General features: G+C 45.1%; 1 protein-coding gene across 1 annotated transcript; it reads left to right on the top strand.

Annotated features, from left to right (window-relative positions):
• The first annotated feature begins 319 nt into the window (after positions 1-319).
• LOC144247420 (uncharacterized) lies at positions 320-15,037 on the top strand. Its single transcript, XM_085560013.1, has 3 exons — positions 320-2,523; positions 5,162-5,214; positions 13,816-15,037. The coding sequence occupies exons 1-3, from the start codon at positions 670-672 to the stop codon at positions 13,850-13,852; spliced, it is 1,944 nt and encodes a 647-aa protein (XP_085416139.1). The 5' UTR covers positions 320-669; the 3' UTR covers positions 13,853-15,037.
• The last annotated feature ends 1,575 nt before the right edge of the window (positions 15,038-16,612 follow it).

Below are 16,612 nucleotides of genomic sequence, written 5' to 3'. Positions count from 1 at the left end.
CTTTCTGTGGAAAATTAGGGAGATGATACCCCATCGCGTCCCGTGTCCCCGGGTTCTCACTGTTCCTCAGTTTCCCAAGAGTCCCTAAGCTCCTCCGACGCAGAAATTCCCCAGATGGAGGCGGGCGAGCCAGGCACAGCCGCGACCTTCAGTGGGAGGAAGGCATTGCCCAAGTCCAAACCCACGGTGGGGAGGGGCGGCGGCGGCAGCAGCTCCGGTGGGGGAAGGTGCGAACGTGAGTGCAGAGCAGGGGGAGGAGGGAGAGGAAAGCGCCTCCACATCTGCGCAGGCTGGGAGTTCAAAACAGCCCGCGCAGAAGGCGAGGCCGGGGAGAGCGGCGGGGGCGGGACGGATCGGGGCGAAAGCGGGGGGTGCGAGTGCGACGGTGGTACACTCAGAGCGCCCGGTGACGCGTTCAATGTCGAGAATCCGTGAGGCCGCAGAAGCGGCCGCCCAAAGGGCGTGGGAACTTAGCTCCCTGACCGTGGCAGCCAGGGCTGCTGAGGAAGCGGCAGAGGGACAGCGGGAGGCGTTCCTCGCTGCAGCTCAGGCGGCGGGCATGCGCGCGAAGGTTGAGCAAAACCCGACAGCCACGGGTGGAGGGGATTTCTCACATTTCGAACGCGCGGGACGGGCACACAGGGGCGCGTGCAGGCTGTGGGTGCTGGCATGGAGCCAGGAGACGGGCAAAGTGAGACGGAAACATCAGGGTTGGAATGGGAACAGGAAGGTGAGTGCGTCAGCCTTGGGGGGGACGGCAGTGGCTCTGATTCGGAGGCGGTACGGGGCGGAGCGAGGCCAACGCATAGCCAGGGTCGGAGCAGGAGCGTTCACTCCCCTGAGATGACGCAGGCAGGGATGGGGCGTGGCCAGGAGGTAAACATTCCTCAGGGCACGGTTCCATCATCGTTCCCATGGCAACAGACGGCCCAAGCCCACGGCCAATCCCTGTCTTCTTCTGACATGACCGAATTAGAACAGTTGTTACAACAAGAGTCAGTTTCATCAACTGCAGGGATTGCAAACGTGAATCAGTTGTTAGGAGAAATGCTCAAAGGTTTATCGGGAATTAGTGCGGGATTTGCAAATGTAAATCAGTTGACAGAAGAGGTGTTAAAATGTTTGTCAGAAGTGCAGATTGAAGAGCAGAGTGCGGTTCCGACCTCAGCTGGTCAGGCGGCAGCGCCATCTAGCGGCGGAACCACAAGATTGCAACAGGCTTTGCAGAACTTGTCCGGTCGAGGCACTGCGCCACCCAGTGGTGGGACTGTAACATTGCAGGACTTTTTTCCAGTTTCTTATAAGAAAAAATCCAGGGTGAAAAAAGTCACATCTGCACGGCAGCAGGAACCTCCACTGACACCGGAACAGTGCGGGACTCAGGACACTTCTGCTGAGGCGCAGCAGCGGGAGGAAACGATACGCATCACCGCTTCGGAGGGTGTCCCAGCTTGGACAATTCCAAAATCAAGGTCTGCCAAACTTTCGGGGCAGGGAGAGTCAATTTTAATATCAAAGGGGGTTGTTGAATTTCTTTTACGATATTTAAGCACAGCCTTGGAGTCACAGCCAGAACTGTTGGTTCATCTTCCAAAAATTTTCCAAATAATGCAAGGCAGTCATGTGTTCTCCTCCACAGCAGATGCTTCACTTTTCTCCAGAGGCTTCCAGCCTTCATCTTCGCAGATGCTGCAGACGCCATTGGTATCGGTGAGTGCTGCTGCACCAGAACTGCAGCCACAACAGATGACTCCACTCTACAGGCAAGTACCCACTGAATTTACAGCTTTGCAGAGCGCAAAAGTGGACTGGCAGGACATTCGAGCAGAGTTGGAGAAAGAGAAAGGTTTATTGCAGGGCTCGGGAAATATAATGATGCCAGTGAACTATGACGCTCAGGGCCAAAACCCGAGATGGGAACGCCTGGACCGTGGAGCAATCAAAGATTTAGCTAAGGCCATTCAGGACAATGGGTTGTCATCACCATATTTCAAGCAAATGTTAAAAAGTATTTTTGGAATGTATGATTTAACACCGTATGATCTTAAATATCTTGCGACATCAGTTCTTACAGACACCCAAGCTCTCGTGTGGCAGAAGGCATGGAGGAGATCCCTGGAGGAGCTGAGAGCCAGATACCAGGGCGGGCCGAATGCGAACCTCACCATGGCGCAGCTTGCTGGTGATCCTCCTGAGGACGATCCAACTCAACAGGCGGTGAGGCTCCCGCGTCACGTGCTCAGCGACATCAAAGAGGCAGCACAGAGGGCGATTCTTCAAATTGCTCCAGCGGGGGTCCAGGACACAATCTACACCGAGATCAAACAAGGTCCTGCAGAGCCGTTTTCTTCATTCGTGGATCGTCTTTCTCAGGCGGTGGAGCGGCAGGTGAGCGAGGAGGGAGCAAAACCACACCTGATCAAAAGCCTCGCATTCTCCAATGCCAATCCGGAGTGCAGACGGATCATCAGCATGATGCTGCACCAGGCCACTTTGGCAGACATGATCGAGGCGTGCAGCAAGGTGGGGACACCACAACATGTTGCTTCCATCATGGAGGAACACTTGGGGGATCAAATTGAAAAACGTGTTAGGGAAGCTCTTGCAAATTATACAAAGAGCAACCCTAATGCAGAGAGACGGTGCTTTGGGTGTGGGGCACAAGGACATATTAAAAGGAACTGCCCACAACTTTCAAAGCCCAACAAGCCACCAGACCTTTGCCCTCGGTGCAGGAGAGGGAAACATCTCGCAAGTGAGTGTCACTCACACACAGATGTGGATGGGAAACTTCTTCCTATTCCGGGAAACGGGAAAAAGAGCAGAAATGGCAGGTTCTTCAATCTAGGAGGCATGGGCTTTGTTTCAGGACCTGAAAATGAGGGGTCAGAAAATAAATTGAGGCATTATATTCCCATTTCCTATCAGGTGCAATAAATTAATTAATTAATTAATAATGACATTCAGTTTGCCCTGTATTTGTTAAGAATGGTGATTAATGAACTAAATCTATAGATTAAAGACTATGGCAGTTTGAAATACACTCCATTAATTTAGAGAATGGGTGGAAAATATTCTTAGTCCCAGCACCTGCTGTTGAATTCCCCTGCTTTTCTGTGATTTTACTATAACACTTTCCAATTTTACAAAAGTGAAGCGGACAGACAGAAGATATTGTCAAAAGCCCAAGGCAAATAAACTGGAAAAATAGTAAGAAAATTTTATATGAATTTCTGTAATAGCAAAGGAAATATTAAGGCAATGTTATTAAATTAAGAGACAACTATGAAAAGAAAAGTAAAAAGTGGAACAGCCTCCCTTTTAAACAAATATCCAAAATGCCCACTGAATCCTAAGTGGTGAAGTCTTTCATGTTGCTTCCACAGAAAATACGGAATATGAATCAATCTTAATTTATGGAGTAGATTAATTACATATTTTTAATGTGAATCAGATCTCTTGGTTTCTGCACTTCTAAAAGTCACCTTTACTGTCTCCATATGAGAGCTCAGTGCCAAGACCACCCAGCGACTTTACTTTGAAGGATGCAGGAAACTGTAGAGTCTTAAATTCTCGTGCAAATGCTGATTCTCAATTTCCTAACTTAAAGAATAGGAAGATGGAAACTCATAGCACATTGCAATAAAAACACCCTTTGCACCTAGAAGAGAAAAAGTCACTTGTGAGGTTCCCTTCTGTATTTCCCTGTTTCTCTAGGATGTCTCAAAAAGTGAACAAAATATAAAGACAATTATCACAAATCCAGGTCAGGGCATTATGTAGGTACCTGAGAAGCTGTATCATTAAATCGCTTCTGCTGTTTAGGAAGGGAAAGACCTAAAATGGGAAAGAAGGCCAGTACCATGTTAAGCTACTTAAGAGGTCAAAAAAAATCTGACTGCAGCCAGCAATGTTTGGATTTTTCCTTTGGCTCAGAGAACAAGCTGTACATCATCCAGTAAATGTGTACTCTACAAGGGGTCAGAGGAAAAAACATCTGCCCATACTGGGCAGCTGCTTCAGTCCACTCTTCTTGCCAAATTCCTAAAAGTGCCCAGAAGCATCTAGGTTGATGGATCAGGTCTCCTGCCTCTTCCTGGGCTGGTGGGTTCATGTCTACCCCAGACCCTTGTGCATTAAATGTGATATGTAATATGTAGAGAGAAGGGCCAAAGCACTCATGAACCATTTGTTTGTCCTTCTCCTGACAAGGCCACAACTCTTTTTTATCCCGTTTAGAAGGGTATTGTGGAAACTGTGGAGAGAGAGGGAGAGAGAGAGAGAGAGAGAGAGAGAGAGAGAGAGAGCTCCTCACCCCTTTCCTGGCTGCCTCAAGTACACACACTTGAAAATCCAATATGTTCCAACCTTACCCTGAAGAGAATTTGTCTACTTGCAAGGAAGGAGATAAAAGTCTCAGCTCAATGGAGAACATGAAACTAGCTTTTTCAATAGAAAAGCCAGCAGATCAGGAGGTGGTGAAACATCCCTGGAGAGCATGGCAGCATAGGAAATGTACGTGGCAATGGGAGGGGTAGTTGCATTAACTCTTCCTGACCCATGTTTTTCCCATTAATGTATATTAAAATATGTACATAGATTTGTGTCTGTATATTTATTGGTCAACAAAGCCACAAAAAATTACAGTATTTGTCAGTAACAACACAGATGGACTTTCAAATAATCAGCTCTTCTAAGAATCATATTGTAAGTGTGGGAAAACCTTTTTCACTTTCATCTACCTGTCATTCTACTGCATCTGGGGCTCATTCCTGGCAGGGTAATACAAACAAATATAAAAAGGAATCCCGTGATGTATTAAGCATGCTGAACTTTACAATCATCTGTATTCATAACATTCTTGGTGTTTCACTATGGTGTAGTGAAGTATAGAAGTAATTATAGAAGTAATCTGCAAAAGGGATGGGGCTGATTTCTCTATTTTTATTTCTTTTGAATGTGCTATCTACTAACCTGACTTTACTAAAAGAATTTAGATTGGAGCGGGCCTAGGTATCTGGCTAATACACTGGCTTCCTGCCTTCATCTTAAGCTTTTTTCTTTCTGGTAGGCATAGAAAAACTCAGTAGTCTGGTTAAAAATGAAGACGTCGTGACACCTAGTGGTGAATTAAACACCAATAATTTCTCTTTCCCTTAAGATCTGCGAGTGTTTTAGGCATGTTGTCCTTGGTCAGACTGCAACAAGAGAGAGGTGGGTATTACCCTCATGGCTCCGGACACCCAAGCAACTCCTCATTTCTATGCAGTCCCTGGCAATGTGTGTGTGTGTGTGTGTGTGTGTGTGTGTGTGTGTGTGTGTGTGTGTGTGTGTCTGTGTGTCTGTGTGTCTGTGTGTCTGTGTGTCTGTGTGTCTTGTTGCATCAGATTCTGTGTGTCTCCACAGAAGGTGGCATTGTCAAAGCCCTTATGCAGCCCCTTATTGAACGCAATATTAGGATATATTTAATAGTCATTTATACTGAGATCACTTCAAGTGTCTTGACTTTGGAGACAAAGGGAGCATGGCAGAATCCTGGCATAAGACCAGCTGGAAATTTCAGATCCATTTTCTTGTCAAGTACTTATTCATCAAGGCTGTTTTCAGATGGTGACTCAAAAATTGATTGTATGGCATGCTACAAATTCATGGTAGGCTGCTTAAAGTGACTCAGTTACTGGCAAATTCTTTGGCTTTTGAAGATTTCTCAGAGTCTGCCTTGGTCAGCAGCAGTCAAAAAGTACATACTGGCTGTTACCAGCTGGCTGATACCATAACAAGAAGTCACACTGAAAAGCAGTAAACCAGTCTAGATATGTGCAAAAAAATTATAGATTCTTTCCAAACAGTGGCAAGCCTTGGAGATTTTTTAATTTATTTTTTTAGGGAAGCGGAACAATGCGCAGTTGTGCTCGCAGTGACTAGGCTGCAATCACCAAGTGGCCAGTTTTCTTGGCTTGTTTAGCTAACTGGCTGGGGAGTGACCATTTTTTATCACAAGAATGAGCTTCAATGCAAAAAAATGTCAAGTGAAAACATCACTGTAGGTTGTTCGGGAATCTGAGTACATGCTTCTTTGCATCTGTAAGGGCAGTGAGCAGTGCAGCCTCACAACTTCATGTCCATATTTGTGCATGCTATATCAAGCACACTTTCCACTGCCTTCAATGAGACAAACTCCTTCCTCCTCCTCTGTCATGCAGAAGAGATGCATGACAAAATTGCATGTTGTAACTGAGAAATGGAAACGAAATTATTTGAATATACAAGGTTTGCTTCATCTAAAGATTTATTTTACCACACGTATTAGAACCTGACTTCCTCACTTTGCTGTCTTGGGTATAATTAACACTTATACCACCAGAGTGTCTGGATATAAGGCAAGTGAATATAAAAACATCCGTTCTGTCCAAAATGTTCCAGTTTCTATCCCTTGAATCATCAGTATGTGACTTGTTCTGTGCCAATATTAATAACCATTGCTCATGTCTTTCAAAAAACTCAAACTATTTAAAAATTAATTCTGTTTACAGTGCCTTCTAGAGGAAGTATTTTGTAGAAGTGAATAACTCAAACTGACTAGTGGCTACCCACAAAATATGACTATCCAGCAACAAAATGAATCATTTAGAACTTAGTTGGCAAGGGATGGACATCTTGTTGAACAAAATGTAAAGTGGAGATCAGATACAGCAACAGGCACCCCTGGGTTCTTTTTCCACTATACCATACATTTCCTATGCTGCTCTGACAAAAGCAGGTTTAGCCTTTGTCATCCCAATTCCCACTGTTGGCTTTTTTTGCACAGAGCTGCAACCTGTGGGAGTGACATTCAGCTGTCACTCCTTGAAACTCCCATAGCCATGAGCTGGAGGCCATGGATTATATTTTGACTTTGGTTTACCCTCTAAAAAAGGGAGATGGCCACCAACTGGTGCGTGACAAGGTTGTTTGAAGTTGCTGGTGTGGGCCAAAGGCTAGTATTTCTTCAGTTTTCATTGAAAAGAAACAATACATAATAGAAAGGCAACACTAATGCTGGCAGCTCTGTAACCTGAAATAGGTAATGCAGTCATGGACAGAACCAGTGCAGGCAGAGTTTTTGACGTGCTGAATTGAAAATGTGACTTTGGTCCATAGATCCAGCAACAATGATGTATTTGGTCATTCTTATGCCAGGTAGGACAATCTGCTGCAGTCTGTGTTATGTGGGTACATATCCTAGAACCTCTTCTGTAGGAACCCCAGGTTTGGTCTGGGGTCTCGTGTGCTGGTAAAGTCTCTCCTCCAACCCGTGCTTCCAAAGAAAAGCCCCGCAGCCTCTTGCTGTTCGGCCTCAAGGCAGTTTCTTGTGAGTTATCTAAAAGATTGTCTTCTCGGGTTGCGGCTGTTTGGTCAGCAGCCCAGGCAGAGAGACACACACACCCTGACATCCTCTCTGTCTGCTGTCTTCTTCTCTTCCCCAGCCCAGGGCTGCTGCTATCTTTTATATGATACATTATGTATTACATGTTTATACTTTTCCCCCAATACCTACTACCTATATTACAAAGTGCTTTTCTACTCTAAACCAATCTGTGAGTGCCAACATCACCAAGAACATGGAGGCAAGGAAGAAGAAGGAAGAAGAACAGGATCAGCCCACTTTCCTCCATCTTAGAACTTCTTGGAACTTAGAACCATGTGCAAAATAAAAACCCCCTTGTACAGGTGCTAAAACCCCCCTGTACAATACTAAAAAAATTTTCCCTCTGTTTTGTAACTACTTTTACTGTACTATCTAACCCTTTGTGACTGCTTGTTCCACCTTCAAAGTTGGTAACTCATTCCATGGCTCAAACTCAAAATCACAGCTGTTTCCAGCTTCCTGCCAAGGTCTAAAATACTCCTGACCAAGGCCTGGAACCTCTAAAAATGTCTGAGAGACATTTTGAGTTCCAGCACTCTTCTAGCTCTTGCTTTTGCATTTTCATGATTCTCCTTCTGACAGATAGGACACAGAACTGTAAGGTAGAAAGCAGCTGCCAGAGACACCCTGAGGAGTAAATTTGTAGGTGATATTCACTCGCATAGGAGTTGGAATGCTCAGCTGTCTGTATTGAGTGCAGCTGAGACGTGGACAATGAATCCCCAGTGTATCACACTCACTTGCATGGCTCAGTCTGTAATTGCAGAATTACAGAATGGTTAGGATGAAAAGAAATCTCTAGAGTTTATGTAATCTAACCCCCCTGGTCAAAGCAGGCTCAACTGCAACAGGTTGCTCAGGACAATACTCAACTGGGTTTGAATATCTTCAAGGACAGAGACTCACAACCTCACAGGGCAACCTATGAAAATCCTGAATCATCCTTCAGTTAAAAAAAAAATAGCTTTCTGGTGTTCAAACAAAATCTCTTGCATTTCAGTTTGTGCTCATTGCCTCTTGTCCTTCCACTGGATACCACTGAGAAGAGTCTGGCTCTATTTTCTTTACACCCACTATATCAGGTCTCCATCCATGCTATTAAGAATTCCCTCTACTCCTACTCTTACCAAAGTCAAACAATCCCAGCCCTCAGCCTTTCCTACTATGTCAGATGCTCCAATCCATTTGTGATTTTTGTGCTGCTTCCCTGGACTGGCTGAGGTATACTCACATGCTCACATCCCTCCTGTAGTGAGGAGCCCAGCGCTGGGCCCAGCACTCCAGGTGGCCTCACCAGGCTGAGTGAGGAACCACCTTCTTTAAGTTACTGGCCATGCCCTTCCCTTACACAGCAGCAGCAGCCACCTTTGCTGCAAAAGCACATCTCTATATGTTCAACTTGTTGTCTACCAGGATATCCATCTGATGTCCAGTTCCATATTAATGGCTAGTTTCAACTTCCTTTAGCTTCATTGATTTAATGGCTTGAGTTTCTCTTTAATACAAAGGTAAACATGCCTGGTCTGTTGTACATCATGGACTGTTTCTACATCAGTTCTATTTAATTATTCAGTAACACTGGGAGCTCTACTAAGGCCTCCAGGCTGTAGACCAATTCAGCAGAATGGAGTCAACCGCCTAGAACCAGCAGCACATAACTGTGATTTCTGGTGAACCAGGGTAATACCAAACCTCTTGCTGTGCCATAAGCTCCGCTGGTATCCTAACACTATAGAATAGCTTGAATTGAGGGAGGAGCTGCTTTTGCTAGTAATCTCATTGTTGTCCTTGTGGATAAAAGAATTCTGTGATCTCTACGTACATACTTGGGGCACCTCTCAGGCCTACACGTCTTTACCCTACAGCAGGAAAGAAAATTCATCCCTTCCATAGTAATTGAGTGAAATTCTTCTACAAAGAGCCCAACTGCATTCTCCAAAAGGCAATAAAAATGGACAGAGTTAACACTCCAAAAGCAGGAAATACCCTTAACCAACACTCTATGTCATCACATAACCTAGATTTCAGTTGAGAATTTGGGTGTTGTTTTAGATAACAAAATACAACATGTGTTCACCATTAATCTTCTTGAACATTTGTTTGGCCAGAAACTATTTCTGATCAACTCGCTTATGTAAACAGGTCTGTGCTTCAGACTGAAGTGGTAAAATGTTATTCCAAGGGCTTGCATTGCAGGGAATCTCTCCTTAACTCTAATGAGATTCACTTAATGACAGCCTCAGTGTCTGTACTTCAAAGACTTTTATGTTCAGTTTACATTTCAGAATTTAATAAAAAATCTTCCCTCAAAGGAGAAAAGCACAACCTCTAAATATCTACCATTTGTCCCTACTCTATTTGCAGTTTCAATATCCAATGTTTTTGCATCTGGCTTGTGAAGAAACAAAAAGCTGTTTCTTCTTTCATGACCAAATGGCAGATGCATTCTTTGCAGTGGAACACCCTGGAGAGGCATCCATTTATCATGTCATTTTTTTACAATATACAATATAGGACCATATAAAAACTTAAAGAAAAAATGAGGAAAATAAGCTTGGTTTATTTAAGGAAAATAAATGGTACGTCTCAGTTGTGTCAGCTAGTTCCAGGCACAACTGATGTATTTAATTTACGTTTGAAAATGTAGGCACATAAACGATCAACATTTTGAATTGCAGAATACTGGTACAGGAAATTAAAACATGCAATTTCCTACAAGCTCTTGCTCTCCACAGTTGGTCTCTTCATGTCTTTTTGTTTCAGACCAAAACAAGAACATGCAAACAGCTTCAGTCTGGCCAGGCCAAAGGCAGTATGTGAATGGGGAGCAAGGCTCTCCTGGAGTTACGATCACTGCAGCTTGTTACTGATTGTGAACCTTGCCCAAACTTTTCTCTCTTCCAAGAGCCATATACTTACTCATGTCTGGGGAAGTTAGCTCTTCACAATCAAAAAGAGTTAATGCTTTGATTGCTTGAAGGTTAATCCAAGGCTTTAAACTGTCTGATAGGAATCCATGTCCAGATAGAAGGAGCCCCAAGTTTTCAATAAAGATAGCCATTAGAAATATTGATCATTGAGTCAAAGCATTGAAGAGGATTAGTCTCAACTGCACCAATGCCGGAAGACAGTATCTTAATTGCATTATGAATTTTGGACACTGTCCTGAAATGCTTCTGGTAAAGATAAAGAACTCTTGAGATACGGTTTTGTTTTGCTCTTAAATCTGTAATTTAGTTTACCCAGGATGAAAGTTTAGTTTACCCAGGATGAAACTTTCTTACAAAGTTTTGCATTCAGTAGCTGGGAAAATGGTACAGAAAAAAGTGTGCTCAGAGACATGCAGAGTAATAAGGAAAGTACAAAAGCTAGAAAAGACAGAATCAGGGGAATAAAAGACAACTAAACTGGCTCTTAATATTTCAAATCCCTGAAGGGAAGAGAATAGAGTTACTTTTGTAGCTGCAAAGATAATTTGGTAGCTTTAGAAAGCTATCATCTGGTAAAAATGACATAGCTTCTTCTCTCTGCTTTTGGCAGAAATTGTACCCTTCAGAAAATGTGCTTCCATTCCACTGCATTTTAATGCTTTTAAATGCATTTAAAAGCTATATCTGCCATTCTGAAAAGCTTGCCATTAAAGAATCAGAAATCCTGACAAATTAAATGAGCTGAAATCAGACCCCCCCCTTCCAATTCCAAAATCATTAATGCACCCCCTTTTTCTTTTGGACTCAGTCCTATTATACTGAACTGAACAGTTGTAAGTCTCCAATACACTGATTTTTTTTCTGCCAAGTATTGCTCTGAAGCCCCTCCATCTATGCAGTTTGGCCTGCCACAATGCTCTCATGACAAAGGTTCCTTCAGAGATTTTATCTTATTATAGCTACAAGTGATTGAGATCCATCGTGTCAGAATCTGTGGTATTGATGAATCCGAGATGGTAGAAAGTCTCTGTCTTTCTGCCCCGTTGCCAAAGAAGAAGTAATCATTTGTCTGTGCTGTTTTCAAGATTGTTTATTCTTGCTTATCTCTAACATGTTCTGCTGCCCTGCCGCAGGTCTGTCCTGCAGGGCAGCGTGTGGAGCTCTGCCCTCAGTGGGATGTTACAAACATTATATACCAGAAACTACCTGCGCTATATTTACAATAATGTGCCAATATCTGTCACCTACGTTGAACAGCGTATCCCCAGCCTAAACCAATAGAAAAATGCCAACACTACAGTGAAACATGGAGGGCATGAAGAAGAAGAAAAAGGACAAGACACACCCAATTTCCTCCATCTTGTCCCCTTTGACCCCTAATCTAGAATCCTAAAATTTTACTTTTGCACCCATGCCACACTTAATTATTACTTATATCAAACACTCAGAGCTTGTAATTCATCCTGTAGGATTGAAAACTCTTTTCCATGGACAGAGATCACAGACAGTGTCTCTGGGGGCTCTGTACAGAGGGATTCCTGACCCCCTGCCAGGGTCCCAGACCTTCCAGGGCAGCCAGAGGGAAGCTCTGCATTCCCACACATAGAAGTCTAGATGGGTTGTCTGGAGTTGTTATAAATTACAAAAAAAAACATCTTAGCCTATTCTATAAACTTGTTTTGAAAGCAAAATGAAATTAGAAGCAGATAGGTTGGCTTGTATAAAACAGATAGGTTAAATCAATTGTGATAGTGAATACTGAGAGCTATTTTGTCATGCAACGATTACAACAATGAGAAAAACAGGAGGAAATATTTGCAGCTGAAGTCACTAAAATGTACCATAAGTAATGTTCCTGGAATGTGTTTGTCAGATTTCATGTTGTTTTTCTGAGGGTCACTGAACAGAGACAGATAAAAACTGACTGGGGAGAGCTCTTATCATCACAGATGTCATCCTAGAGTGTCTCAGAGGGATCCATCATTACACTAACACTCTTATAATAGAAGCCTGCTCTGGTGCTAAACCTGGATTTTGGCTGCTTTTACCAGGTGAGAAAAACTCCCTGGAGGCCTCATTTTCTGAGTCACAGCTTTGGAACACTATCTGAATAGCTCTGGGGATGACAATGTTAAAGGTGCAGCAAGTAAGGTCTCGAGCAATTCTTTTTCAGAATCTGGACAGCTTCAAGGCTCCCTCTTGCAATTTGAAAACTCAGTCTTGCAGGATTCATTCTTTTTAGACTTCAAATGTATGTAGAAGTTTAAGAATGTAGACAGAGCCAAAGATCTCTGAGTCTGCAGTCAAGATAATTTTCATTTGATACTGTCAAAATATAGTGTTTAGATTCTCAGATTTTTTATATTTTCTCTTGCAAAACCAACTTCAGATTTCCTGTCCTTCCTTCTGAGGGGTATTGTTTCCTTTTTCCTGTCCACTCCATCACTCTTCAGTTTCCATCCTAAAGGAAACCATGACTGTGGAGAGCTCCACAGTTCAGCAACATGGAATCCCAGAATAATAGAATGTTATGTGTTGGAAGGGACCTTAAAGATCATCCAGTCCCAACCCTCAACATGGGAGGAGTGGAATCATCACAAGAGGACCAGTAAACTGATGCAGAAATGCTCTGAAAGAATCTGGATTATTTGGAGATACTATTTTAGCCGCGAAAAGCCTTCTCTGTAATGGGAGAAGAAGTAAGCTGGGCAATGACCAGTTTAAATGCTTTTGGGTTTCTCTTACACATGACACAATTTCTATGTATTCTGCTCTGTCATGGATAAAACTACCATGATCTTCATACCAAGATTACATCTGGAGGATTGTGTAAATCTTCTGGTTGCTCTGTGTTTCAATAGCCAAATGCTTACAACAGATTTTTTTTTTTTTTTTTTAATTTCTGTTATTTTCTGTGTAATTTATGAGGGAACCAAAAGAGTTACAAAATTTCAGGAGGGGATTGGATGGAGTATGTACCTAAAGTAGTATGAACGTGTATGTTGTGTGAAAAACTGAGATGATGTGAAATATAGACTGAGCAAACTGGGCCTGAAACTGTTTACAAACAGCTGCATTCTCAGCTTTGAAGTTATCAGTTCTCAAAGTGATCTTGATATGAGATGCACAGTGGGGGAAACTAATTTATTTTCTCCTCTGTAATGGGGGTGATCTGAATTTATTTCACATTTATTCTGCACACAGTACTGGTAGAAAAACATAAACCCGTTTGATGCTGTATCTGAATCCACTGCCCATTTCTGAGTATCTTTTGAGTATTCAAAGCTGCAATCTGACTACTCATCCAACTTTTGCAAGCAGGCCAGTCTCTCCAGTGGGCCACTCTGTGATCAAACCCAAAATCGTGACTCCATCTTTTCCTGATTTGAGGACATTTCCCTGTTAATATATGAATTTTACTTCATGAGCTAGCCATGTCTGTCTACTGCTGATAGCAGATACCTTTCTATTTTCCAGGAGCTTTATCTGTGCTCAGAGGGAGCAGCCAGACTGAGAACGAATTTCCCAGAAGGACCTGCATCAGCACGAATTCAAAACCCAGGAAAATTGTCCTGGAACACCTTCCATAGAGCATGCCAGCTGTGAATTGATGGGTTATGGAGATGCAGCCACCATCCTCTAGCAGCCCGTAGGCTGTGCACACAAGTCCGGTGCTCTGCGGCTTCGTTCTTCGCCCTCGTACACGACACCGCTCTCTCCGGCTCCCGGAGCAAGAGAAACGGCTGCTTCGCGCACACAACAGCGGAGCTTCGGGCGAAAGACGCCGGGGAGCGGCACTTCCCCCGGAACAGCAGCGGAGAGCCGTAGTTTGAGTCTGCACTAGACTGCATGATAACGAAAAGCTTTGCCAGTGTGTCTTGCTGGGATATAGCTTAGGAGCGCAGCGCACTTATGCCGCCCTTGTCCAGAAACACGGATTTGCTGCACACTCCAAAAACACTGCTCTTTCCTGGGCAATATGTAAGCTGCTTTCTGACGGCCGTGATCTTTCGGCTACTCTTGCCCAGCTCGTCGTTTTAACGTGCACATGCCGTCCTGGCATTCAGTGCACAGTGAAGGCAATCGCAAAAGTCCAGCAGATGCTGACTCCCAAACGAATTTCCCAAGAGGGGCTTCACCAGGACAAAGTCAAAACCCAGGAAAGTTGTCTCGGAACACCTTCAATAAAGCATGCCAGCAGTGCATTGAAAAGGCAGGGAGCTTTAGCCACCGTCCTCTAGAATTGCCAAGGCTGCGCACACAATGTCGTCTCCCTGCGGCTTCGTTCTTCGCCCTCGTAAAAGCTACCGATCTGTCCGGCTCCCGGAGCAGGAGAAGCGGCTGCTTTGCGCACACAACAGCGGAGCGGCAGCCGTACGCTCCGAAGCGCTGCTTCAGCCGAAAGACGCCGGCGACCGGCGCTTCGCTTCGGACAGCTCCGGAGAGCCGTAGTGTGCGTCTGCACTAGACTGCATGATAACGAAAAGCTTTAGCAGTGTGTCTCGCAGGGAGATAGCTTAGGAGCGCAGCGCACTTATGCCTCCCTTGTCCAGAAACACGATTTTACTGCACACTCCAAAAACACTGCTCTTTCCTGGGCAACATATAAGCTGCTTTCTGACGGCGGTGATCTTTCGATTTCTCTTGCCCAGCTCGTTGTTGTAACGTGCACATGCCGTCCTGGCATTCAGTGCACAGTGAAAGCAATCGCAAAAGTCCAGGTACTGCTGACTCCCAAACACAAGGCGCTGGCTATGTTCTTGCTTCTCGACAACTCAACGCAGCCCTTCATTTCTGCAGTTGCCATCGAGGTCTCTGCACTCGGAGACTCAGAGGACGAGTAGGAGTTTCCCAGGAGGGGCTGCATCAGGACGAATTCAAAACTCAGGAAAATTGTCAAGGAACACCTTCCATAAGGATGCTAGAATGGAATTGAAGAGGCAGGCGAGCGGCCACCACGGTCCTCTAGCAGTCCTTAGGGTGCGCGCACAAGGCCGGTGCTCTGCGGCTTCGTTCTTCGCCCTCGTACAAGCTACCGCTCTGTCCGGCTCGCGGAGCAGGAGAAGCGGCTGCTTCGCGCACACAACAGCCGTACGCTCCGAAGCGCTGCTTCAGCCGAAAGACGCCGGCGACCGGCGCTTCGCTTCGGACAGCTCCGGAGAGCCGTAGTGTGCGTCTGCACTAGATTGCATGATAACGAAAAGCTTTGGCATTGTGTCTCGCAGGGAGCTAGCTTAGGAGCGCAGCACACTTATGCCTCCCTTGTCCAGAAACACGATTTTACTGCACTCTCCAAAAACACTGCTCTTTCCAGGGCAAGATGTCAGATGCTCTCTGATGCCCGTGCTCCCTTCCTGCTCTTGCCCAGCTCGTTGTTTTAACGTGCACATGCCGTCCTGGCATTCAGTGCACAGTGAAGGCAATCGCAAAAGTCCAGCAGCTGCTGACTCCCAAACGAATTTCCCAACAGGGGCTTCATCAGGACGAAGTCAAAACCCAGGAAAGTTGTCTCGGAACGCCTTCAATAAAGCATGCCAGCAGTGCATTGAAAAGGCAGGGAGCTTTAGCCACTGTCATCTAGCAGTCCCAAGGCTGTACACACAATGTCGTCTCCCTGCGGCTTCGTTCTTCGCCCTCGTACAAGCTACCGCTCTGTCCGGCTCACGGAGCAGGAGAAGCGGCTGCCTCGCGCACACAACAGCGGAGCGGCAGCCGTACGCTCCGAAGCGCTGCTTCAGCCGAAAGACGCCGGCGACCGGCGCTTCGCTTCGGACAGCTCCGGAGAGCCGCAGTGTCCGTCTGCACTAGACTGCACTATAGCGAAAAGCTTGGGCAGTGTGTCTTAGCAGGGAGATAGCTTAGGAGCGCAGCGCACTTATGCCTCCCTTGTCCAGAAACACGATTTTACTGCACACTCCAAAAACACTGCTCGTTCCTGGGCAATATATAAGCTGCTTTCTGTCGGCCGTGATCTTTCGATTACTGCTCTTGCCCAGCTCGTTGTTGTAACCTGCACATGCCGTCCTGGCATTCAGTGCACAGTGAAGGCAATCGCAAAAGTCCAGCAGCTGCTGACTCCCAAACAAAAGGCGCTGGCTATGTTCTTGCTTCTCGACTACTCAACGCAGCCCCTTCATTTCTGCAGTTGCCATCGAGGTCTCTGCACTCGGAGACTCAGAGGAGAGTAGGAGTTTCCCAGGAGGGGCTGCATCAGGACGAATTCAAAACTCAGGAAAATTGTCCTGGAACACCTTCCATAAGGATGCTAGAATGG

This window comes from Lonchura striata, chromosome 24, assembly GCF_050655825.1.
Source record: "Lonchura striata isolate lonStrDom1 chromosome 24, ASM5065582v1, whole genome shotgun sequence".
In the NCBI taxonomy this organism is placed as follows: Eukaryota; Metazoa; Chordata; class Aves; order Passeriformes; family Estrildidae; genus Lonchura; species Lonchura striata.
This window is presented reverse-complemented; position numbering and strand designations above follow the sequence as displayed.